Raw genomic sequence first — 25,755 nt, 5'->3', positions numbered from 1 at the left:
CAGAGGGCAGTGAGCGTGGGCAGTGAGCGTAGGCAGGAGAGGAGGAAGACCAGCCTGTTAGGAGCAGGTGGGTTGTTATTACATTTTTTTGCCAACCACAGAAATTCCCTCAACTCCTTGAAAACCAGCCTTTGGCATAGAATGTGCATCCAACTATTCAATAGTAACCCCAATTCCAAGGAATCATTTCTCTACCCCATTGTTCACTAACAAAAGAGTAGGGGGTTCAACTGGGGTGTCCTCTTTTAATGAATACTAACTCACCAAGCAAGATTCATAACTTGAGTTGGAAAACCTGGGAATCAATAAAGAAACAATGCGATCTAAACAGTAGTAACACTTCCGGTACTGCAGTAATTAGAACATCAAACACTAATAAAAAACTGTACAGTCAATTAGCAGTAGTCATAAACGTCTAAGAACAAAGATCCTATGTATTTAATACAACTAACATAATTGCCACATAGAGATGGGAAACTAAAGAGGAAGATGGTTAGAAAGTGAAATTTCTTGCCACCATAATGTCAGCTCAGAAGCTGAAACTGTTTTCCTGGTTCTTTGTGGACACAATTACTTTTTATAGTACTACCATTATTATACAATCTCTACTGTCAATATGAGAATGTTTTATTTCTCATCAGTAGGTTACATTTCCTTGAGAAGCCAGAAAATTTAGAATTCTCTGGTTAAGCTACAATCTAAACTCCACATCATTTTCTCATCCTGGAGAACAAACTCATACAACACATAGACACAGACACGCACATCCACTGGTCGCTGGTTTTATGCATAGCCACCTATCTAGCATAAGTTGAAGACCTTAAGAACATGCCTCCTCAAATCACTCAAAAGGATTTCCCTCACTAACCTTACAATGCTCCATCTCAGGGCTCCTTGATAAAAAAGGATCCCAGAGAAACAAAGCACCCCCATGCAGTCTTCTTACCAAAAATAAAATAAAATAAAATAAAATCCATTTTTATCTGACCACAACTCTAGATTTAATGATCAAATTATAGGAAATATATCAGATAGAGGAGACACATTAAATAATACCATAGGGTTGCAGTTAGAAAAACCCAAACTGAAAAGTTCTGTAGGACAAACAACCTGGTTTCTTCAACAAACAAACATCAAATATAAGGGCTGGAAGGGGAATCTGTAGATGAACAGGTAAAGGATATCCAGCAGCCACACTCCTTAGCATTTACCCAAAGGGGTTTGAAAATTTAATCTCCACACAAAAGCTTGCACACCATGTTTATAGCAGCTCTGTTTATAATTATAAAACTTGGAAGCATCCTATGCCCTTCCTAGGTGAATGGGAGAATGAACCGCTCAAACTAGAGATGGGCGTGACCCCCAATAACAACCTCCCCAACCCCTTCCCAAGTCTTCTTGAATCTCATCCCTAGTTATCTCTCCACCCCACTGCCACTACCCGAACTCAGGCCCTAGTCAGTGTCTAACTAGTCTCCCTGCCTCCTGACTTGCACCCTTTCAATCTATTCTGCACAGAGTACCAAGGCAGTCTTTCTAAGATGTAATTAGAGCCAGGTCATTCCTCTGCTTAAAGTACCTGGATGACTCTTTATTGTCCTCTAGATGGTATCTGGTTTCCTTACATACCTTTCAGAGCCCCTGGTGATGTGAGCCCTGACTCCCTCTCAGGCCTCGTCTGTTCAACCTCATTCTAAGCGTCAGCCAGACTGAACTTCTTTCAGTCTCTTTCAACAGGCCATGCTCTCTCTCCTACAAGCCTTCCAATAAGCCTTTCCTCTTGCCTGGATCACCTCCCCTCCTCACTTCTCCTAACAGCTCCTGGTCTCTGCTTACATGTCACTTCTTCCTGGGAGACTTCCTGGGAACCCTGGGCGGGTTCCATGCCCCTCGTCTGTGTTTTCAGAGTACTCAGCATTGCCCTTTTTGGTCTGTATTATCATTTTTTGCTCCTCTGCTTCCTTTTCCCCACAGACTGTACACTCTGAGAGGGCAGGAACTGTGATACCCTGAGATAGCTCCTGTACCTAGCACAATGCCTGGTGCCCAGTACTCAATAAATATTTGCAAACGAATAGAAGAAAAATGGAATCACAATGATAATCTGCCAATCTAAGAAAATATGACTCACACTAATTTGAAGAAAAAAACCTGAAAAATAGGAGTGTTAACTTAGTTAACAGTCCTGTCTAGTAGAGAAAGGAAGAAATCGGTGATTTCTCAAGCAGCAACCCTGACACAAAGAATACTTTGTCAAATATGGGAATGAAAGGATGCCCAGGATGGTGAGCTGTGGGGGCTGGGGGAGTACCAGTTCGGAGGCCAGGACCAACAGTCTCATTTCCGTAACCACCTGACTGTGTGACCTGAGCCTGCATTTCCTCTTCCATGAAACATACGATTGCACTGTTGGCTTTAACATGTTTGAGTCTATGGCCAAATCAGTAGGACAAACAATCAGATGTCACAAGGAATTTCCTGTTGACAGAAACATTTCCCCTGTGTCTTGGTTAGATTTCCCCAGACATAGACTCTAAGATAAGGATTTGGATGCAAATACTTTTGAAAAAATATATTTGTATTGACTTCAGAGAGGAAGGGAGAGATAGAAACATCAATGATGAGAGAGAATCATTGATCAGCTACCTCCTGCACGCCCCACACTGGGTCTCCAGCTCGAAACCCAGGCATGTGTCCTGACAGGGAATTGAACCGTGACCTCCTGGTTCCTAGGTCGATGCTCAGCCACCGAGCCATGCCGGCCAGGCTGAATGCAAATACTTTATTTGGGAGATGATCCCAAGGAAGCACCAGAGGGAAATAGTAAAGTGAGATAGGGAAGAGAAGGAAGGAAGCTGAGGGTGAGTCACCAACCAAGTGACTACTGTGGCCAAGCTCAGTTATGCTGGCAGACAGTGTAGAACGTGCTGCCTATGAGGAATAGGTAAGCAGGATATACACCTACTTCCATCAGTCTTTCTCTGGGGTAAGGGGTCTACTCCCAAGGACATGAGGACCCCAACACTTCCAGCCTGCAAGGGGAGTCACAGATGCCTGCAGCTGGAAGCTGTGGGCATGTGCTAGAAAGGTTAGTGCCAAAGAGAGACAGGCAGGGCACCTACAGCATTAGTTACCACCTAGGGATTTAACTGGGAACATTGCTACCTCTTGCTTTTTGTCCTACTATTTCCAAGGGAGTCAAGTAGAAACAAAATCAAGTCTTGAGATTTGACAACAGCTGAAATCATTCACTGTGATTTTTATTGCTCAACCCATGTTCATTTGTGCATTTCTTATTCCTGTAAGGCGGGAAAAGGTGCTGATTCGGCACTACCTGGGTGGCATGGCCTTGGAGGCTGCTGCTGGAATTTCCTGCAAGTGTCAGAGCAGCAGTTGCACATTTTTGTCGCCTGAGGAACACTTCATCATGTTTCTGGGCCCTGCTTTTTCTTTTACAGCTTCAGGGAAGGACTCGAATCCCATCCAATTAGATGTGCACAACTTCAGCTTCTCTCTACCTGCATGCAAATGAGACCCTGAGGAGAAGATTCTTTAAGGTAAAGAAAGGGATTGGGATATTGCCTTGGATTTTTTAAACCTATGCAAGCATCCTTTTTAACCGCAGAGAATCTGATTTTCCCTGAAAGTAGTCCTAAAAAAATAATCATCAGAAATAAAACTAAATTTTTACTACATCTCTTTATTTTTCTCCTTTTTTTTCCTTTTTTTCTTTTTCTATTGAACTTGGTCCAACCGCTGGATTTGGGGGTGTGTTTCTCCTGTGGTGTGATTGCTTCTCCATGACTCCGATGACCATCCTGGCTGGGCTTTGTTACTCTTCAGTGCATCATTTGGCGCTATGCAGACACAGCTTGAGGCCATTTGGAGGCAGTGACTGGTAACTGCACCAGCAGCAGATCTGCAGATTCTGTCTGGGGCTTGTCTCCATTTCAAATGCAGGTGACTAAATGACACCTCCCTGCCTCTCCCTCCTCCATCGCCAACACACACACACACACACACACACACACACACACACACTGTCGTGGGTTTCAGCCAACTCCGTACAGTGCAGCGCTCAAATGAAACTCATCAAAACATTTGGAAATGACAGAGTGAACACCAGGAGCTTGTTTCTAATGATATTTTCAATCACCGAGGATTTCCCTCTAAGCTATGCTTGTCTGGTGTGGGGTTTTTTCAAATTGCTGGAAAGGACATTAATAACATTATCCTTCCCCCAAAATTGGGAAAGAAACTCATTGAAGAGGGGTTGGTAGACTGGGATTGAAACTCTGGGCTCCTCCTTCCCTCTCCTCCAGTTAAAAGGTCGAACCAGCCAGCCAGCTCTAACATGCTGAGAAGCCAGAAATCTCCTTTCAAAATGATTCATAGTGTTTAAAAACAGAAGCACTGAGTAGCAGCTTTTCATTTGTTTGTTTGTTTTTCTCAACTGCTACTCTCACATCAGAAGGGGCGATGGAGACTGAGAAATCAAAGATAAAGAAAATTCACATTCTCTCTGAAAACTTGAACGTATCAATGCTACACCTCCCACTTCCTTTTCCTTAGTCACCAGCAAGTGGCAGAGTAGATGGTGGAAAGAGTATTGTCCTAGAGCAAGCATGTCAAACTCGTGGCCCGTGGGCCACATGAAGCCCACAATGAATATTTTTGCAGCCCAGCCAATATAACGGTGTGAGCAGTTATTTACAATTATGAAAGGAAATAGGTCTCCTGTCAGATCCAGAATTACTGACATTCACCCTGGGTCAGTTTTGAAAGTAATCACTGCGAAGAAGATTTCCCCCGAAGTAGGAAAGATAGTAGCAGAGAAGAGATGCCAAGTGTCAGGAAGAAAACATTAATTTTATCATTGCTCTTGTTCTTTTTTTCACACTATGCTTTTCTAAATAAACCTACATTTCTATGAAAATTGAAGCTGTTGTTTTTTTTTGCGGCCCACATAAATTTAAACCTTGTTTATTTGGCCCATGTTAGCCTTTGACATGCTTGTCCTAGAGTGTCTGTGGGTCTGGACTCAAGTTCCAATTCTCAGTGGAATTGGGCAAGTCACCTTACCTCTCTGTGCCTCAGTTTCCTCATCTCTAATCCCTGACCATTCCACCTCAATTGATTGATATCTATTAAGTTATATTAAGCAGGTCTGAGACCTTAGAAATTCCAATGCAGTCTAAGAAAAGTCCTTTTACTGACCCACCAGAAATGCAAAGGAGTACCAAGGTGTACATAGGGAAGTTGTATAAAGGTGTGACTGCAGACTGCTGCTAAAAGAAATGGACCCATAAATGAGATTCCCAGTTAGACTACATAGGTAAGTGAAGATAGAGAGGAAATAGCAGGCAGGGGGTGGGATGGCCTTCTGCTCAGAATGTAAATTATTTCCCCTCACGATCCACCTATCTAAGACCTGAACAGGTGAGCAAATGACTCTTCTAAGCATCACTTGCCAGCCTCCTATTTCTGGCAGGGTGGCAGACAGAATGTCCGGAAGGTCCCCATCCATGGAAACATCTAAAATACTAGATGCCATGCAAAAATTATATTTTTAAATGCAGTGCTGAAGTGGCACAATTGTAAGAAACACAAAGACATGGAAGACAAAATGAAAGCAAAAATCCTGGGGGCTGAGTGCCAAGGCTGGCCTTGGCCTGTGTCTTCTGAAACCTGAAGACCCTGAGTTTCCAGTCTGATGGCTGCATTGAATATAAGGAGGGAACCCTGACAAAGGTGGGATCGAATTCTGTGAAAAGACAAAGGATAAATAAATCTGCTGCTCAAAAACAATCAACAAGGAAACTTGTCTATTTCAGCCTTAGCATTGAGTGGAGAAATTATTTTCAGAATCTATATCTACAAGCTGGCCCTCACACAGTGTTTTGGTCTGAATTCATGCTACTTATGTTGGCCAATAAACACCAAGATTAGGCTCTTATTTTAAATTATCCTGAAAACACGGATGAACTTCAAAAACATTATACTAAGTGAAAAAAGCCAGCTACAAAAGACTGTGTATCATATGATTCCATTTATATAAAATGTCCAGAAAAGGCAAACTTATAGAAGAAGAAAGTAGACTAGTGATTGCCTGGGGCTGGGAATGCTGAATAACTATAAATGAGCAAGAGATCTTTGGGGAATTGTGGAAGTTTTAAAATAGGGTCATGGTGGTGGTTGTACAATACTGTAAACATTCAAAAACTCATTGAATTTTTGCTTAAAATGGGTGCATTTTATGGGATGTGCATGGCACCTCAACAAAGTTGTTCTTAAAAAATGATCCTGGGGTCCTGGCTGGGTAGATCAGTTGCTTAGAGCATCACCCTGATACCCCAGTGTTGCAAGTTCAGTCTCGGTCAGGGCACATACAAGAATCAACCAATGCAGCAAAAATAAGTAGAAAAACCAATTCTCTCTCTCTCTCTCTCTCTCTCTCTCTCTCTCTCTCTCTCTCTCTCTCTCATTAATAAATAAGAAAAAAATGATCCTGGGTTCAGTGTCTGGGTAACTACTGGAAGTTTATTTCTCAATCATGAAACACCCATTATAGGGCAACTCCAGGTTTTCAACCCAGGCTGATGAAGGAGTTCCAAAATGTTTCCAGTGTCATGGCAAAGGGAAAAAGAGATAATGGCAGCGCCTAACGCTTCCAAACAGAAGTGATCTTCACTCATATTTCCAAATATGTAATTGGTCAAAGCAAATCACATGGTCATGGCCGTGTTAGAGTTCCCTGGCATTATAAGGGTACCTTAAAAGAGATCATTATTAGAAATGATACTGAAGTGTGAACTAGTTGGATGGGGAGAGAGGAGGAAAGCACAAACTACTTGGATAACATACAATACTAGGAATCAGATTCCAAGAACATCTCAGAGAATGTTATATGTTATGCTAACAGGGTTAACCAACATTGACACTTATGAAATATTATGGAGCCCATGCCCAAACACCAAGCTATTATGAAGAGTCTCATGGGGCTTAGGTCACTACTGTGTTCAACACATACATTAAGTCCCTTACTGCCGTTTAAAGCTTTCTTCTCTGATTATAAAATTGCAATGCTGGAATTCCAAATATTTTCATCAGGCCCAGCCTACTCCATTGAGGGTCATAGGCACAGGAAAATGTTAGGATATGTATCTTGGATAAGTCAAACTGGAGGCAAGCATTTTACTGACCAGACTCTTCCCTAGGTGCTGAAGTGAATTCCAAAGTATAAGACAATCTCATAGGTCAGGAAGACAAGATCTAAACATGTTAAATAATCAACAATTAACACAAAAGCTTACACATAGCAGATAGCTGTGGTCTGTTCCCTGCTCTTCAGGAGGCAGTCAAGGGCCACTGGGATACTTGTACTTCAGTTGACAGTTTAAGATATGCCTAAAACATAAGAAATTAGAGCAAACAAGGCAGAATGTAAATGATAAAGCAGATGGTAGAGAATCCTGGTGCTGGAAAAGATCAGAGGAAGGGAAAGGTACAAAGGACTCAAACAGTCATATTAAAGGAAGGGGAAATAGAGCTGAACAGTGAATGATAACCCAAGATTAACCTCAGAAAATAGACTTTTAACTTTTTACAGAAGGTAGAAATATGAACAAAGCCACTCTTCTCATGAGGTTCCCACAGAACATGATACAGAGAGAAACAAAAAAAAAAAAAAAATGTCCCACAAAGTAGCATGTCATCACTACCTCAGTTTAGGCCCCAAACCCCAACATAAAACAAGAGGCCAGGCCAGGTGGCCCACTCTTTTTCTTAAGTTGGTCAAGCCTCCCACTAAAGTAGGACAGGAAGCCCTCTGTCCAGTGCCACTTTTGCCAGTGCCCATATGCAACTGCCAAATCTTACTAGAATATAGTTATAGAAGAGAGAGCAATGCCCGCCCACCCTGCACCGACCTTTCATGGCACAAGCTCTTCTTCTAGCCTATGCAGCTCTCCCAGCTTCTTAAAGTCTGACCAATGAGATGAGCATTCCTCTTCCTTAAGAAGAAGGTAGGAGTGTAGGGATAACAGACTAAGTGGGGGCCATACATCACTGAGTACAACCACCATCATAAGAGGTTTCCACTAAAAGATGAGAGACAGGCAGGGCTGGCAGCAAGAAGGCACTGTTGAGTCTCTGCTTCCATTGGAGATATATATATATATATTTATATATAGATCTATATATATATATATAGATAGAATATATATATATATATATATATATATATATATATATATATATTTCAGAAAGGGAGAGGGAGAGAGAGATAGAAACATCAATGAACTGTGACCTTCAGGTTCTTAGGTCAACACTCAACCACTGAGCCATGCAGGCCAGGCGTCTCCTTTGGTTCTTGATGGTGCAATGATTGCTAATGAGACACTCTGCTTGTGCTAACCCTGGGAGAAATTGTCAAGTAAGTGGTTCTTCTTCTCGGGCCATCCTAATTTATAAACGGTTCTTGAGTTTAAAGAAATGTCCAAAGAAACAAATCACCATTAGTAGAATTTCAAGTATCAGTGGGGTGGCAGGGAAATTGCTGGAGCCTCTGAATTCAGAATTTCCACTGGGTCCCACATCCAACACTTTAGGCCTATATAAAATCCTATACATTCTTACTACTTCCTGCTTATAGCCAGCTTTTAAAAAAAAAAAAATCTGTGGGATATTCATTGTCTTCCTGGGCAAGAAATTTAAGATGGAAACTGTATCAGCTCCTCTTTCAAGTGCTTATTGCAGTGGAATAGCTCAACTCTCAAATAAGTTCACACCATATGATATAATAATGAAAACTGCTGGTAAATCTGGCCTTTTTATCATCTTAAATGCATGTCTATGGCCGGGCTAGCCAGATAAACACAGAATGTGTGTCATCCAAAAGGCAGGGCAGATAGGTACTCCGTTTAGACTTAATAACGTGCTGTTAAAACTGTATGTGTCAAATTATTTCACGGGTGATGCTCATATGTGATATATCATAGTTAGGCCAGTGCTCTGGTCTGAATGTTTATGCCCCCCCCCCAGGAATCCCCAGAAGGGACAGTTTCCTGAGAGCCTGTCAACTGGCATACATTTCTGATCCCCATCGCCCCCCCTCCTACATTATAGGCGCCCGATGTAGCGCCCGGATTTTGTATTTTGACGGGGCTTACTTATACTTTTCCTGCGCAGAAAGGGGCCCTTCTCCGGGCAAATGCCACGCGGCGGGCCCTCGGGGCGCGAGAAGGCGCTGTTGCCACAGGGCCCAGCTGGGGAGGAGAGGGAGCCCCGCGTGGATGCCGTGACAATCAACCACAAGCCACACCCACAAAACCCTCGGAGGAGCCTGGGACCCAGCATCTCTCTACATCGCTCTTGTAGGGAAGCTCCCGCCCCGCCATCGCTCGACCACCACCCCTATCCCCAACAGATCCAAAGGGAATAACTGAAGGAGCGGGTGAGGGGACCCTGCTGGGCCACCGTGTCTCCTAGCCGATCTGGGGAGCCCCGGGAGGGCAAGGCCCAGGCAGGACCGCGTCCTCAGTATACCCATCTGACCCCGCAGCACTCCCCGCCTCCAGGCTGGGAGGCGGGGGCGGGGGAGACTGGAAGTTAAAGACATCCCCTCTTTCCTCCTAACGCCCCGAAGTGCACGGAAACATGTCAGGGACGCCCCCACGCGAGGCGCGCCCTGTGCTCCTTGGGGGCGAGCCGGCTGGGCTGTGGGATCCACGACACTCGGAGAAAGGAAATCTCACCCATTCACTGGCTTCCGGAAGGAGTTGCCGCCTGCCAGAGGGAAGGGGGCGACTTGGGTCTGCAGAGGCCACTGGCGACCCCGAGGAGAAGCATCGGAAGTGCGGGCACACGGCCTGGGGCATTTCCTCGAGGTCCTGGGGGTAGGGCCAAGGGTTCACCCTGACGGCTTTAGGCACCCCCACCTGCCTTCCGAAGGCGGCCCGGCCAGCTCCCGCCCAGAGCAAGAAGTTTTTTACTTAAGGGAGCGCGGGGGGCCGCGGCGCGGTGCCTAGTCTTCCCCCGGGCAAAGGAATGCGCCCAGAGCTGGGGCACCAAGGGGGCGAAAGGTCCTTTCCTGAATCACAGCCTCACCCCCAGCACTGGCCCTTTCCTTCTCTTTGGAAACTCAGTGCTGGAGCCCGAGGACCCGCGAGTTCCCTCCCACCTAAACCGCGGGGCGCTCAGAACACAAGCAGGGACTTTCTCCCCAGGCCCGCTGAGTAGGGGCTGGGAAGGCGAGGACGCTCTTCCTCGATTATTGTATAGAAAGACCGTGACCGTTCTCATGGCCTGTGCGCGACTCCATCTACAATTCTGTCTCCATTTCTTTTCCATATAGAGGGCTGGTCTCAACCGACATAGTCACAACTGTGTTCGCGCAGTGGAGTAGAGAAAGCAAGAGAGAAGACAGAAGTCTGAGGTCCCCGTTCAACTCTCCACTTCTCTAGCCAACCATCTTCTCCGCCCGCCCCCCAACCTCTCAACTCCCCACCCCGAAAAAAATCACAGTCTGATTTATATCAAAGCTTCTCCGCGGGACAGTGTCCCGAAGCGTGCGGTGGGTAGCCGGGGCTGGACGCTAAGTTGGGACCTCGATTTTTCTCCAGAAACCAGTGCCAAGTGAAAGGAGAGAGGGAGGATGCGCCGAGCCAACCGGGAAGCTAGACTTGACCTTGAGGGTGAAAATCGAGTTTAATCCGGGGATTTTTCTCCCCAACTGTGGTCCAGCCCCACACCACCACCACCCACACAACAGGTTTGCAAACGCTGCTTCCAGCCGGAGGAACTCCAACCAGGAAAAGTCGCCGCCCGGGGCTGGAGCGGCCAGACCCCGCGCACCGTGGGGGCAGGGACTGTGGTTGTAGCAGGGACTGGAGTCCCTGGGCGGCAAACCCGCCTCGCTCACTCGCGACGCTCGGGGCCGGCGGCGGCGGCTGGCGAGTGCGTGGACTCCGCGGCGCACACTCGGTCTGCGGAGCCTTCCCCCCGCCAGCGCGGGGCTGTTCTCTTAATGAATTACTAATGAGCTAAAATTGGGCAGCAGGCTTAATTAAAGCGTAGAGGCAATGTGTTTACCACATTGTAATTGAACTCATTAGGGCTATGGCTTTTTGTTTTTTAAGCAGCCGCCTCCCTTCTCTGCGTCGAATAATCTACGAGAAGCGTTTATTAGAGAAGGAGGGGCTGGGGGAGAAACGGTCCATCAATTCTTTCCCTGAAAAAGGGTGAGGAGGGGGCGGGGGATGCACCTCCATCCCGCGGACGTCTTGGAGGCGCAGGGGCTAGACTAGACTGAGGCTTCTAAACAGATCCCACGGTGGAAGGGCCGGAGGGCGCCGCGGCCGGAGCTTGGGAAGTTGCTAAGGGAGGGACCAGGCCAAGCCCGGAAGGCTGCCTCTGTCCCAAACTCGGCGGCGTCCCCCGCCATCCCCGCCCAGAGCGCTGCACTCCCACGGAAGCCCTGGCCAACGCTCGCCCCTCCAGGTGTCTGAGGCTTCATAATGAGACGGATTAGGCTAACTTTTCTCTTTTTAATATATATTTTATTGATCTCAGAGAGGAAGAGAGAGAAACATCAATGATGAGAATCATGATTGCCTGCCTCCCGCACGCCCCCTACCGGGGATCGAGCCTGCAACCCTGGCCCGTGCCCTGACAGGGAATAGAACCGTGACCTCCTGGTTCCTAGGTCGACGCTCAACCACTGAGCCACACTGGCCGGGCAGGCTAACTTTTCTTTTAAGCCGCATATGAGTTTAGCCATAAAGCTTCTCTCCTTGGTGGTGTTGAGAGCAAACTCCCCCTCCTCCCCCCCACACACACCCTTCTGGGGATGCACAGCGGGTGCTCTAGGCCCACGCTCCCCCTAGGACTCCGGCCTCCCGGCCCGACCTCACCTCAGGTGGTCTTTTCCTTGGGGACTGGGCGAGGGTGCGGGCCCTTAGTGTGGTGCTAGAGGGCTGCACCTGAGAGGCGCACCTGCGCGCCCTGGGATAACCCTTCTCCTGGCAGGGAGCCCACGCTGCCAGGCAGGGCTGCACGCCCCCAAGGCAAACTGTTCCTTCTTGCCCTGGCCCCACTCCAGCTAGCAGGCCTCCCACCCTCGCCTCCTTCCCCTCACTTTTGGAACACTCGGTGTGGAAGGGTGAGTGGTGAAGGGCTGGAGCCGGCGCCTCGCTCCTCGCCATGCCCTGCCCTGCCTGGCCAACAGGCGGCGTCAGAGACCTAGGTCTGGGTTAGGGGGGTGGGGGCGGGGTGCGAATCCGAGCGAGCTAAGCCGAGAGGCTGGTCGCGAGAAGAGCGACCCTCACCCCAAACTTACGAACTTGCCCCGGAGGGGAGTGGGGAGAGCTGGGTGGCTGCGGGGGGCCGCCGGGAAGGGGGGAGGCGGGACTGGACAGAGTCGTGGCGGAAGACCCGACCGCGAGCCGGAGTGTAGAGGACCGCGGGCGGCGGCGGATCCCGCTCGGGGAAGCGGCGGGCGCCGCGGGAGGCGGAGAGCTGCGGTGGAGCCGCGGAGCGGGAGGCGGGCCCGGAGTACGGCGCGCGGAGGTCGCAGACCGAAAGGGCGGCGCAGACAGGTAAGTGGCTTCGTCCTCCGCCCTCGGCATCCCCTTCTTCGGAGAAAACTGGGTTGAAAGGGACTCCGGGAACTTCCGGCTCCCGACCCAGCCCCACAGCTGACCCTCCCCTCCTCCCCTCCACGAAAGCGTTCAACCCACACCCATTCTCAAGTCCCCACCCGCCTCATTGGTGGGTTTTGTCAGAGTCTCCCACCCTGTCCATCCTCCACCCCATCCCGCCTCCTCTGTTCCCCTGACCCAGAAGGTTGCGGTAAATTGTCTAATTTGTTGCTAGAAGATTAATTGCAGAGGGTGGGTCGATTTGATTAAGGCAATTAATCTTTGGTTACAGCGTCTTGGTATCACTTGTGTGGGGTGTAGGAGGGGGACGGTAGAGAGAGAGGTAGAGAGAGAAGCAAATGAGACTTTTTGGAGAAGCTGCGGAAGAAGGCTACCCTGGCCGGGACTGCGGCCACAGCTTCGCGCCCACATCCCAGCAACCGGCTGCCGAGAAGCCACGCCGCGGTTTCAGCACCTCCGAGCCCGGACAGCGACTCCCGCAAGCACGCCTGGTAACTTCCAGGTCCCAGAAGTTTAACCTCGCTGGCAGCGGCAAGATCTGACTAGGAGGAAGGGCACACACACACACACACACACACACACACACACACACACACGCACACACAGGACCCCTTCCCCCCTCTGTTCCCTTTCTCCACTTCAAATCAGGATCCAGCCAAAAATAGAGTCCCAGAAAATCGCCAATACTCAAACCCACCTGGAGGAGGGAAAGGACGAACCCCCGAAACGCTCCTAGAAAAGTTCCCAAAGCTGGAGTTTTCTCTTTTCGTGAATAATTAATGCTGGTCATAAATAACTGATGCAGTCAGTGGAGAAAGGAAGAGAGAGGAGGCAGGCAAGAGCCAGGCCGGCCAAAGTGAGATCGAAGAGTTTGTTAAGGGACCATTAAGAAAGCTTTGCTGGGAACGGCATTCCTCCATAGATCATGAAGAGCTAGCTGTTCCACCCAGGTGAGGGGTACAACCCGGAAAGCGAGGCCCCCAGTGGCATGGCCGTGCACCCAGTCAGGATCCAGTCTCAGTACTTTTCTCCTCCCTATCCCTCCACCCAGGATTCACCTTCCCAGAGCCCCCCAACTTCTAGTGACCCTCTGGTCATCCATCATCCCCCAACCCACACTCACAGTGCAGAAGTTCTAGGCTCCATAGTAGAGGCCTGGGATGGACCTGCACTTTGAGCTGTCAGTTCTGCTCAGGCCTGTGGCAAGTCCTGCTCAGTCCCAACTAATTTACAGGCACCTCCCCAAAGCCACACACACGCCCATCCCAGACTATGTCATCTCATTCCTTTCAAACTAGTTCCAAGTTTTGAGACTCCAGCTTCCAGCTGAGTCTTTCCCATCTGCCCACCCCAAAACCCTAAAAGAACAGGGTATTTACCTGTACACTGCTCCATGCTCTCCCACAGCCCCATCCACCATCTCCAATTCCTGACTTCCTCTAAGAGTTTCCAGCATGCTGACCCCTGGCATCTTGTGTCCATCTCAGCTCTGAACAGAGACTCTTAAGCAGGGGTCTCAGAACCTGGAATAAAGCCCAAGAGAAAACCCTTACTCTATGGAGGCCTATGCCAGGGCCTTTTGGCCCCTCTAAGAAACACTGGCCTCTCATGAGACAGCTAGCCTCATGGTAGACAATTCATATTTTTTAGTGAAACTTCTGAGGGCCCCTCAGCCAAGCAGCCCACACAATCCTTCACAGGGGCTCATTGAGGCCACTCCACAAGCAACCCCATGTCTTTTCCTAGTGCAGCTTGGCATAGGCCCTGGGAAAAAGCTATTGGAAACCTCACCAACCACCACTGGCAGTGAGGCTGGATTCTAACTTAGACAGGAGCCTCTTTCTGAGCTTTTCCATAGGTTAACAGTTTCCACCACACCCACCTCCCTAATGACCAGCTCCTGACCTCTGGATATGTCAAAGGCCAGCCTGACTTTTCTGGGCTGAGAGTAGCTCCCAGCTCCCAAATAGGCAAATTAGTGACCAAGCCCGATGGAGGAGCCTGGATTTTTTTTTTTTTCATTCTCTCCTCTTCACATGCTATAAAAGGAAACACTAAAACCAGTTTTATTTTGTTACCCACCTCATCCCCATCCCAACACTCTCCAAACCCTGGTTCTTGCCTTTTTAAGAACTGGGAAGTTATGAATGGGGAAAAGGAATGGAGAGAGAATAAGGTTTTAGGGAATTGTCTTTCAGCCTCAATAGGGGCATAACAATCGAGGAGGATTGTGAAACTAGACAAAGGGGTGGGAGGAAATCAGATCTGGGGGTGGGGGCTAGCCCTGGAGCCATGGGTTGTTTACTTCTCATCTAAAATATAACTCCCCAAGCAGGAAGTTACTGCAAACAAGTATCAATAATGAATGAATCTCCTGTAATAAAATACTTACATAATTAGCACAAGTCAAGTGGTTGCATTATGTTAACCTTTAGCAACTCTGAACTGGAAAATTTTGTGCAGATTTCCTCAGAATGCCATTTTCATCCTGGAGAGAAGGTGAGAGCCAGGCACTCACCCAGCCTTCCACTCTGTTATAATATGGCTCCCCATTTCTGAACCAGAACGTAAGTACTTCTGAAATATAACAGAAAACTCTCTTTGGTGAATTCAGAACAGTCATTAACATTCAGTTTTAAGTGAATGTTAACAGTAAATAAAGAAATCTCTTGATTGTAATAGTAGTAACAAAGCAATAATTACCCAGTAGGTGGTCATCAGTAATGATAAATGTATCATTATTACTGTGTGAGTCTGGGAACTCGGTTTTGGAAACTACTTCAGAGTTTTTAGTAGCATGTTGGTTACAAAGCATTTCTTAGCCTGCAGAAGCCATATAATTTTATACACAATTTAGGTGAAAATAAATTTAAATCTGTATATTACATTTTTAATTTCAAGTTAGTAATTAAAGTTGGTTCATTATATCTCCTCTGAAACCCTCAGTGCTCATCTCTGTGGTTTGTTTGTACAATTTGTTTCTAAGACACCCAAGGTTACACAGTTCTAAAAGATGGAAAATTTAATTATTTGCCAACATTAAGAGTTTGCCAATGATATCATAAAGCATCTTGAAAAACTTTTGGGTTGGGATTGCATTTGGTCTGGTTGTGTTTTCACTTTGAACCCCTAATCCCATGGAGGAAAGCCTTTTCTAGTTTTAAAAAAAAAACACTTTTAATGCACACACAAAAATAGAAAATTCCTCTGAATAGTCACTAGTTGCTTTTTTTTTTTTTTCAGGAGAAAAAAAAAATCTATGACTCAGATTTCTATCCTCCTCTTCCCTGAGATTTATTTTGCTAATATCTAATTTCACCTTTTGCTACAGCTGAAAGCGTGATGCTTATTGGGCAGCCAGAGAGCACATGATAGTTCAATAGTGTATTAGCTAATAGGATCCAGCTTGATGGCAAAGTAGAATTCAAAATGGGAAAGTGTGGGAGGGAAGAGAACAGTAGAGAAAAAATGCCTTAATTTCCCCAGGAAATAAAATCCAATGTTCCTTCCTCCGGCGTCAGCCGGGGAGATGTTACATGTATATCTATGTCATTTTCTCTCTTGTGACATGTCTACAGAAAATCTACAGCCCCTTCCCCTACTCTCGCTCTTCTGCCTCCCCTCCCCAAGCTTTGAAAGGTCCTGTTCCACACCCTTTCTGAATTCTTAGCCTCAGTTGCTTCTTAAATTGGTTCCCTGAAACAAAAGACCCAGTTATTTAAAAAAAAAAAAAAAAAAAGCCCCAAACCATATTTCTTATCTTGGTGGTAGTTGGAGTCTTCATACAATTAAAGACTCTTTTGTATAAATCCACCCAAATACTTGCCTTGGCTTTCTCTCCCACAGCCTCTATTTCTTGCTTTACTTTCTCCCTCTCCTTTTCTCTCCTTTTCTCCTCTCCCTTCTTTAGGAATGGCAATCAAAAGGCAAGCATCTTGTCTCTTTATTCATTATTATAGCAGCATCTTTAAGAGGTATCTTTGCCAATGAAAACTCCATGTAGATGCCCATCCCTTTGTTGTGGAGGCCTAGGTTATTCAGGAGCAGAGACAAAAGCCTGAAGTGATGTGATCTAAATGAGCTCTGGGGTTTTCCAGCTGGGACCACCTCCATTTCAAAGGACCCCCTCCTTCCCGATGTGGGGAGGAGGGGAGTGGAGGAGGCGGGTACACATGTGTACGCAAGCAAGCACAGAGAGAAAGAAGAGAGGGAAGGGAGAGAGCCTCCTGGGCTATTCCTTATGCCATGCCCCTCTTCATGAGCATTCGCTGGTGTGTTCAGGGAGCCTGCATCCATGGGTTTACGTACATCCTCAGGTATTCTGTGTGCCTTTGAATTTTATCTTGATTAACTAATATTTTCTAAGTGACCACCAAGCACATCAAATTCATGTTCCATTCAGGATTTTATTAAGCTTTGTACATATGTGTCTACCTTGCTGTGTTTACAAGTTTGTGAAGACTTGTGAAGAAATGTGAATCCTTTGTTATTTAAAAAAAGTTTAATAATAAATACTTCTATTAGTCCCTGGCCTCTGTGTACTGGTGGGGTAGCAGTCCTCTCTGCCACTTACCCAAAGGCAAGTTTTCTTGTGAGAGTGGCTTTCTCTGATGAAGAGTAATTAAGTCCTGGTTCTTTCTCCCATCATCTTTATTTTTTTTACAAAGATATTTGAAGAGTAAGAAGGGTGCTGAACTCAAGGATCACTGGGGCAAGGATACAGACCCTGTAACATGTGTTCATTTCCCTTTACCTTCTCCAATTCTGGTTTAGATTTTTAGGTTTGTGCTCTCATTCTGGCCCAGGGAGAAGGGGTCCTTGTTTATAAACACTACTTTTGAGAAGGTTCAAAGATCATGAGCCACCTTCAGGATACTTGGAGACCTCTTTCATTTCTTCTACAACTTCCATCATAAATGAGTCTTGTTTGCTCCCGGTCCTTGGTTTGCTTCGTGTAACTCCTGCTGGAGCGCTGGATAAAGGACTGGGGAGCCTTCTCCGGGCTCGCCAGGCTGCAGAACGCTCTCGGAGGTTGAAAGGGAGAACTCAGGCCTATCAGCCGTCATCACTATCATGACCATTATTTTGCCTTTTTATTATTAATCTATTTTCAATGGATTAAGCAAACACTAGCTGAGGCTCCAGCCACCTGTATACAAAATAAACACTAGGCTAATTAAGGGGAGGATAAAGCTGTAATGAAAAGGGCTAAGGTTCCTCCCAGGAACTTGGTTCCCTCTCTGGTCACCACGAAGCTAAAATGCCTTTGATGCCATTTTTTCTGGAGCTAGTGGATATTTCTAAAGTATCTTGTAAGAGTACAGGCCTCATTTCCCCCCCATTCTCTGAGGAAGATGCCTTTAAAGCTACTAGTATTGCCCTGGCTGGTGTGGCTCAGTTGGTTGGGGCATCATCCCATAGTCATGGATTCTATTCCCAGTCAGGGCACATACTCTCTCTTCCTTCCTCTCTCTAAAATCAATAAACATATCCTTGGGTGAGGATTTTAACAACAACAACAACAACAACAAAGATACCATGCATTAAATGACTAGTGTGTGCCAAGCACTTGACATATACTATCTCATTTAATTCTCATCATACCTCAGTTTGCAGATGAAGAAATGGGGCTTGGGAAATTTGTTATCAAAGCAATATTCTACATTTACTAAGTGACTGGGGAGAAATGGGTACTCACTTTCATCAGGCTGAATCTCCTGTACTTTCTGACATACCAGGATTCTTCTGTCCCTGCTAGTTCTGCCAATCTTCCAGTTTCTTTCTGGGCCATGCAGGTCTCCTTTAGCAGACTAGTAACTAACAGGGAAACAATTTATTGCCCTACTTGATGCCAAGATATCAATGTCAGGGACACCTCTGGCAGAGACACAGAAGCAGTAATTAATATTTCTGCCTAAGGCTGAGACTGGGGTAAGAGGGGATGAGTGAGAAGGATAAAGCCTGTTTTTTGTGGGGGGGTTTTTAATCTGTAATTGTCATGGATTCTCCAATACCCAGGTTGGGAGCGGGAGGAGAGAGAATATCTGATGTTTCTGTTTATTGGGAATTTATATTAAGGCCTTTATCTTCCTTTAGGGTCAATGAAAAACAGGAGCAGCGGGTGGGAGTGGCTCAGTACTTGGAGACAGGGCAGATGGGGCGGAAGTAAGGGATGTTTCTGTGTCGCCCCTTGCCTGCTTCTTAAGTCTACAAGGCCATGGTGGAGCCAGGAGCCCAATCTAGGGCTGTGATGGTTCAAGCGCTTTCTGGGAGAGCCTGAACGCAGTCGGGGTGAAGGATTCGCTTCAGAACGAAGGACAGCTCCTGCCTAGGCTTTGGCCTTGGGCAGGAACCCACCCACCCCCACCCCCCCACCCCCACCCCCACCCCCGCCCCCGGGATTCACAGCCTCAGCCCGGAAACAGGCTGCTTCCAACGCGGAGGACGCCCGGGTCTGATGTGGGTTCGCTTCAACCCATTGTGAAAAGCTGCAGCTGGGAACCTCCATCCTCGCTGTCACGCCGGCTGCGTGCGCCTGCATCGAGGCGTCCCCTCTCCACTTCCGAGGGGGCCAGCTGGGTTTGTGGTTTTCCTTTGGGTCCGGTGTCTAGGCTCCTTTACCTGTCCCTGGCCTGGGTGAACCGCAGCCGCCGGGAACGGAGATGAGAGTGGAAATGCTCTCCTCCGCGTGGTGATAGATCATGCAAACGGGTGACACCAGTTTAACCAATAAAACAATTTGAATCAATTAGCCGGCTGAGGAGAGTCCCGACGTGTAAAATGCATGTCAGCTCGAATAGGAAAGCATTGATTAACTCGGCCTGGACCCGCCGCCTCCGCCACCGCCACCGCCACCGCCACCGCCGGCTCCTGCCGAGCTTGCTGGGGTCTCCGGGCAGGACGGGGACTGACGGCCCGGGAGAGGACCATGGAAGGGCGGTGGAGAGCCATCCGGAGACTTGTGCAAACCGAGGGGAAAGCAAAGGGTCAAAGAGCTGGTGGGTGACGGAAAGTTGCTCACGGACTCCAGCGCATACTAAGGCTGTAATCCTGCAGTCCTGCGCCAGCAGTCAAGGGAAGGCTTCCCTGGAGCACGAAGTCTGGGTTTGAAAAGCTGTTCTCCACCCTCATCTTCCAAAAATATAATTGGTCCGACAGCTCCTACAGGCACCCCAGACTCCTGGGGAGCTACCCTGCCGTGCCATTCTTAGGATTATTTGTGCAAATGTACTTGCTCTAGCATCACACGTTTCTCTTTCCAGTGAAACTTTTTGCATTAAAATAAAGTCACAGGTTTGTATGGCACTAAGACCCCCAAAGTAGTGTATAAATGTTGACGTTTAAAGATCAGATAAGTAGATGGCTACAGGTGTGGATTCACTCCCAGGAGTAACCAACCTGAGATGAGAGGGAAGGCAAGGATTGGTTCTGTTTCTCTTTTCAAGGAAAGATATTTTTAAGACACTTAACAAGAAAGGATCTTTAAGGGGAAGAGGGGCTTTTGGGGGGGGCAAAGATGAAAACTGTGGAGATGAAAAGTGAAGCCCCCAGGCTGCTTCCTCCTCAGCAGGGACCGGGCACTTCCCTGTGGTACATGAATGAACTGATGGGACTTTTCATTTCATCCCATTTTCAGTCTTAACATCAACCCCATCTCCAGGCTCTCTTGCCGAGAGGCTCGGGCTTTCCTTCTAGCAGCCTGGGCTCTAGGAACCGTGAGTAGGCTGGGCCCTCACTTTGTGGGGGCCCCAACCGGAAGAGGAGTTGGGGAAGGTGGCAAGAACTAGACCTGGCCCTCTGAGGAAAGGGATTTGTGAATGACAATGCCACTCTTCTGGAAAATGGGCTGGGCGGGCATTACGCTTAAGTTTTCCTTCTTCCTTTATTTTATTTATTTATTTTTTGAATGGGAGGTTCGGAGGGCACTGGGAAGGGAGCACTGGTTGACTTCAGCCCCTTAACACAGAGCCTATTTTGTGTCACGAATGCCTTTAGAAACTAGGAGATGGATGGAAAAATCATCTCACTGCCATTTGAAACTTATGTCCAAATAAACACTATAATTCTCATGGTTCTGAAACTGGTTTGGGCATATTCATTTAAAACAGCCACAAATCCTGTACCCCTTGCTTTTCTGTTTGCTTGGCTCTCCTTGGTTTCATTGACCTCCGATGAAGCGTTAAGGTTTCACATCTTCACTTTCTATATGGTGATGTCGTGATGGCTTGTTGTTGATGCTATGATGGAGTCTGGTTGGGTTTCCAGGTTAGTGGAAATTGTACATCATGTCGAAGATGTGCCTGCCAGACTCTAAGCCTGTGTGTGTCAACAGGCAGCAATAGAAAACGCAGCTGTAATTGTAAAGGGAAAACTTAAAGGATCCCCCAATCCCACTCCCCTGCATTTTGACTCCTAACAGCTGATCAATTAGCAGGCAATATACTGACTCTTCATTATATCCTAGGACGTGCCTCACTTGGGGAAAGCTGTGGGAAATGGTTCTTCCTCGTCCTGCATGTCTTTATTTTGGTGTGGGGATTTTTTATGCATGCTCCTAGATAGTTAGTTCCCTGAGAAATTTACTTTTCCCAGGGGACCTAGCAACTTGCTTAAGGGCTGGTCAGGATTGGAGGCCTCCGGCTTTGCTGTCTCACCATTCCCCTGTGCTGAGGTGGCCTGCATGGGTCTTATAACGTGAGTTAGAGAACCATTCTGGATCAAGCTGACAGATGTGAGCCCATGGGCAGTCACTGAGGGCCTCGCTTGATCATACACTTTCGAAGGTAGAGAATGCCTTGCTGATTCTCTGCATCTTGTCCTAAAAAGCAACTCTCTGTTCAAGAGTAAGGTCACTCTCCATGCTTCCTTCCAAGTTTTTAGACTGGGCACCCTGTTTGGAACTTCCTTTCTCTCTCTCTCTCTTCTCTCTCTCTCTCTCTCTCTCTCTCTCTCTCTCTCTCTCTCTCTTCACAGCGTTTCAAACGAGGGGCTGAAGCTATTCTATTCCCTGCCTGACTGCAGTTTCTATTTCTTCGGAGACAAAGTGAGGCTGCTCTTCTGCACTGTGTACCAGGAGGATCCTTCCTGCAGGAGAGTGACTCCGAGACTTGAGGGGAGGGAACAATAACAGGCAGGGATGCAGTCACTTTAGAGGCGCCCTTTAGAATCGGGGGTCTCCAGGACCCACTCCCCGGATGCACGCAGACTATTCGGCTTTCCATTCCTAGATCAGATCCGTGGCTCCGGCACCGTGGCTGCGTTTTGCTGCGGGGCTGGGAGGTGGTTGTCAATGGAGGGTTGGTTAGGTGTTAGCTTGCGTGCCTGCCCCGAAAGGATCTAGATGTGACTCGCTCTCGCCTTCGCTTCCCCCTCCCTCCCTCCCTCCCTGTAACACGCCAGCCGTGCACAGTCGAGTGTCAGGGAGACGGTGACGTCACCTTGCCCGCTGGGTGGCGTCCCCTCCGTCCGACACGAGTTGCAAGACAGAGAAAGGCGCTGTCAGACTGCGCTCCACCTGCGCTCGCCGGCCGCGGGGTCCGCGCGCCCACACTGTCTGCGGCCAAGGGGACGCCCCGCCGCAATTCGGGCCGTCATTCTCCCCTGACGGGAGTTCGGGTTCGAGCGCCATTGAGCGCCAACGAGCTCCAGGATCTTCGCGCGGAGCCCTCCCGAGTCCCGCCCTCTGGATTCGAGGACCCGCTTGGATGCTTCCCTTCCGAGCGCCCTCGGAAGATGGACCGTCAGCCACGCGCGTAAAGACACCGAGGGGTCACCAGGTACTGCGGGACCCCGCCGGCCCCAGCTCGGCACACACGCGATTCGCTATCTGAGATCCCCAGCGGGGGATTCTCCGGGTTAGGAAAGGGGCGGCGGTGGGTATCGGCGGCGAGAGCGGTTGGGGAGCCGGGGGAGTTAAGTTGGGGTCGTTGGCTCATGAGTAGGACAAGGAAGTTCTCCAGCTTCCGTTTTCCGTTCAACTAACTTTTAATGGTCTCTTCTCCCCTTCGCTGTTTTAGAAACCCCTTCCCAAGCCCTCTTATTTGTGTCTCCGCCGTGACGGGAGTTTCTGGGAGGGCTTGGGGGAGAAGGGGAGACACTTCTGCTCAGGCTGCAGCTGCTAAGGCTGCGTGCGGGTTTGTAACGCAAAACCAGCTCTTCGCCAGGGCCAGGCCCACAGCGCTCCATTGCCCCAAAGCAAGCGTTCCGTTATCCCAGGGCCTTGTTAAGATAAACAATCTTGTTGGGCGGGGGTGGAATTTAGTGGGGGAGGGAACGAGCGTTAAAGGACCATTTGTGGAGGCTAGAGCTGGCTGACAGGCCCAGGTATCGACATGCCTTGAATTGCCATTTAACGCCCTGTCCCCTAGAAATTGGCTCTGGTCTCTTCTGAGTGACCAGCCAGGCTCTCTCTCAATCGGTTTTATCGGGTCGAGGTTTGTTCACCCTTCCTGGAGGCCACAAAAGGTAATGAGAGCTGAGGATCCAGAGGGCAGAAGGGCAAAGGCGTGGGGACAGGTGTCTCAGGGGCGGAGAGAGTGGGTGAGGGAGTAAGATGGTGTGTCCTCTGAAGTCACTGCAATAACAGACTCCGGTGTACTTGTCTGCGTCTGGCCTTGCTACTGCCTCGGTGACTTTCCAGGGCAAAAGGGAGCCGTGGCCGCTGCGCCCACGTGAAGTGTGGCTGTAGATAGGTCACTGTTCTCTTTCCTAGGGAATGAGCCACTTTTCTGGTTTTGACTTATCTGCCTTGTCACCAAGGTTTCTTTCCCTTGCTTTTTCTCTTATGATCAATTATCTGGACATTTCCCCTCATTACGGTATCCCAGAGAGAATGGGAATTTTACCGCAGGCCCAACCCAGAGTTTCCGCTTTCAAGGCTCCCACCCGATTACCTGGTCCACAGATGATCTATACTGTGGAACACATCTGGCTGACAGGTATGGGGAGAGCTATACAGACCAGAAAAAACTGTCACAGAAAACGGTTCCCCTTACACCTAAATTTGCCGTGGAAGCCCGTCAAGAATGATCCCCCCCAAATTGTTAGCCTCTTTGCACTGTTTCTGGACTTAACACACTCACCCGTGCTTATTTGTTCATCGTAACAGAAATGACAGGAAAACAGTTTTTAAATGTTTACTAGTCGACAACTTCGTCTTTTTAAGCTGCCTATCGAACCAGAACCGCTCAGTTCAGACAGTGGCTTTTTGAAAAATTGAAAGTGCAACGCCCTATTTTGGTGCGACCATGCACATGGCTTTGTACATTTTTCCCATCTTTCCAAAAAAAAAAAAGTCTAATTACAGTACGAAAATATATAATGGCAAGGATGAGGGGTGAGGGGTTTCATTTTGCCTTAATGAGCTGTGTCTCAACCAGGAGTGAATTTCTCCCAAGGAAACCACAGATACCACAAAATCACTTTTTAAAAGGTTTGGGTTGTTTGGTTTGTTTTTTTTTTTTTAAAAAAAAATCGATTTTCAGGCAAATATTCTCTTTTTAAATTTGGGCTTCAATGGCCAAGCTCCAGTTTTCCGTAACTTTTGCAATCTGCACTAGTTATAACTGACATCCTTATTTCTAGCAGGCATGCCACTTATTCTAACAGCTTCTATAAATAAGGGGGTAAGAGGTAATGTCTTTGGTTTCTTAGGAATTGACTGCTTTTTAAAGAAAACACATAGGTAATTTACTTCAGATGATTGGAACAGAGATTTTAAAAAAATTCTTCTAAGCCACCATTTCAGAAGGGCGACCTTGAAGAAAATTGAGAGATTACTTCCTTATGTCTGAAACTTGGTCCCTCGGCCCCTTGATAATCATGTCTTAGTCTAAGCAAGGACATTGTTATAATTCTTCCGGTAGGGACTCAACCCACCCCTGTTTTAGACGGAAAGGATTCTGATCAGCGCCTTCTCTTTTCCCTTCCAGTCTCCAAGGCAGACCCGGAGGGCTGGGCCCGGGCTTCCGCGGAGGAGGAGATGGCTTCCAGCCCGCTGCCGGGGCCCAGCGACATCCTGCTGGCCTCCCCTTCCAGCGCCTTCCAGCCCGACGCGCTGAGCCAGCCGCGCCCGGGCCACGCCAACCTCAAACCCAACCAGGTGGGGCAGGTGATTCTCTACGGCATTCCCATCGTGTCGTTGGTGATCGACGGGCAGGAGCGCCTGTGCCTGGCGCAGATCTCCAACACGCTCCTCAAGAACTTCAGCTACAACGAGATCCACAACCGCCGCGTGGCGCTGGGCATCACGTGCGTGCAGTGCACGCCGGTGCAGCTGGAGATCCTGCGGCGCGCCGGGGCCATGCCCATCTCCTCGCGCCGCTGCGGCATGATCACCAAACGCGAGGCCGAGCGCCTGTGCAAGTCCTTCCTGGGCGAGAACAGGCCGCCCAAGCTGCCGGACAACTTCGCCTTCGACGTGTCTCACGAGTGCGCGTGGGGCTGCCGCGGCAGCTTCATTCCCGCGCGCTACAACAGCTCCCGCGCCAAGTGCATCAAATGCAGCTACTGCAACATGTACTTCTCCCCCAACAAGTTCATCTTCCACTCCCACCGCACGCCTGACGCCAAGTACACGCAGCCGGATGCCGCCAACTTCAACTCGTGGCGTCGCCACCTGAAGCTCACCGACAAGAGCCCCCAGGACGAGCTCGTCTTCGCCTGGGAGGACGTCAAGGCCATGTTCAACGGCGGCAGCCGCAAACGCGCGCTGCCTCAGCCCGGCGCGCACCCCGCCTGCCACCCGCTCAGCTCCGTCAAGGCGGCCGCCGTGGCGGCGGCGGCGGCGGTGGCTGGAGGGGGGGGACTGCTGGGCCCGCACCTCCTGGGGGCGCCACCGCCGCCGCCGCCACCGCCGCCCCTGGCGGAGCTGGCGGGTGCACCCCACGCTCATCACAAACGGCCGCGGTTCGACGACGACGACGAGTCGCTGCAGGAAGCGGCCGTCGTGGCTGCCGCCAGTCTTTCTGCCGCCGCCGCCAGCCTCTCGGTGGCCGCAGCCTCGAGCGGCGCCGGAGCCGGAGGGGGCGGCGCCGGGGGCGGCTGCGTAACCGGCGTTGGTGCCGGCGCGGGCGCCGTGGCCGGCGCCAAAGGCCCG

The 25,755-nt window shown here is 48.8% G+C and overlaps 1 protein-coding gene across 1 annotated transcript in view; it reads left to right on the top strand.

Moving 5' to 3' along the window:
* Window positions 1–24,639: 24,639 nt before the first annotated feature.
* The window catches only part of SKOR2 (SKI family transcriptional corepressor 2), a gene marked incomplete at both ends in the record, with an annotated part of 33,963 nt that continues 32,847 nt past the window's right edge, over window positions 24,640–25,755 (top strand). The window contains one exon of the mRNA XM_081096924.1: window positions 24,640–25,755. This exon is cut by the window's right edge and continues 1,485 nt beyond it. Coding sequence (XP_080953050.1) covers window positions 24,640–25,755 — 1,116 coding nt within the window.

This window comes from Myotis nattereri, assembly GCF_964212035.1.
Source record: "Myotis nattereri genome assembly, chromosome: 8".
In the NCBI taxonomy this organism is placed as follows: domain Eukaryota; kingdom Metazoa; phylum Chordata; class Mammalia; order Chiroptera; family Vespertilionidae; genus Myotis; species Myotis nattereri.
Note: the sequence above shows the minus strand (reverse complement) of the source record. Positions and strands in the feature narration are given on the sequence as shown.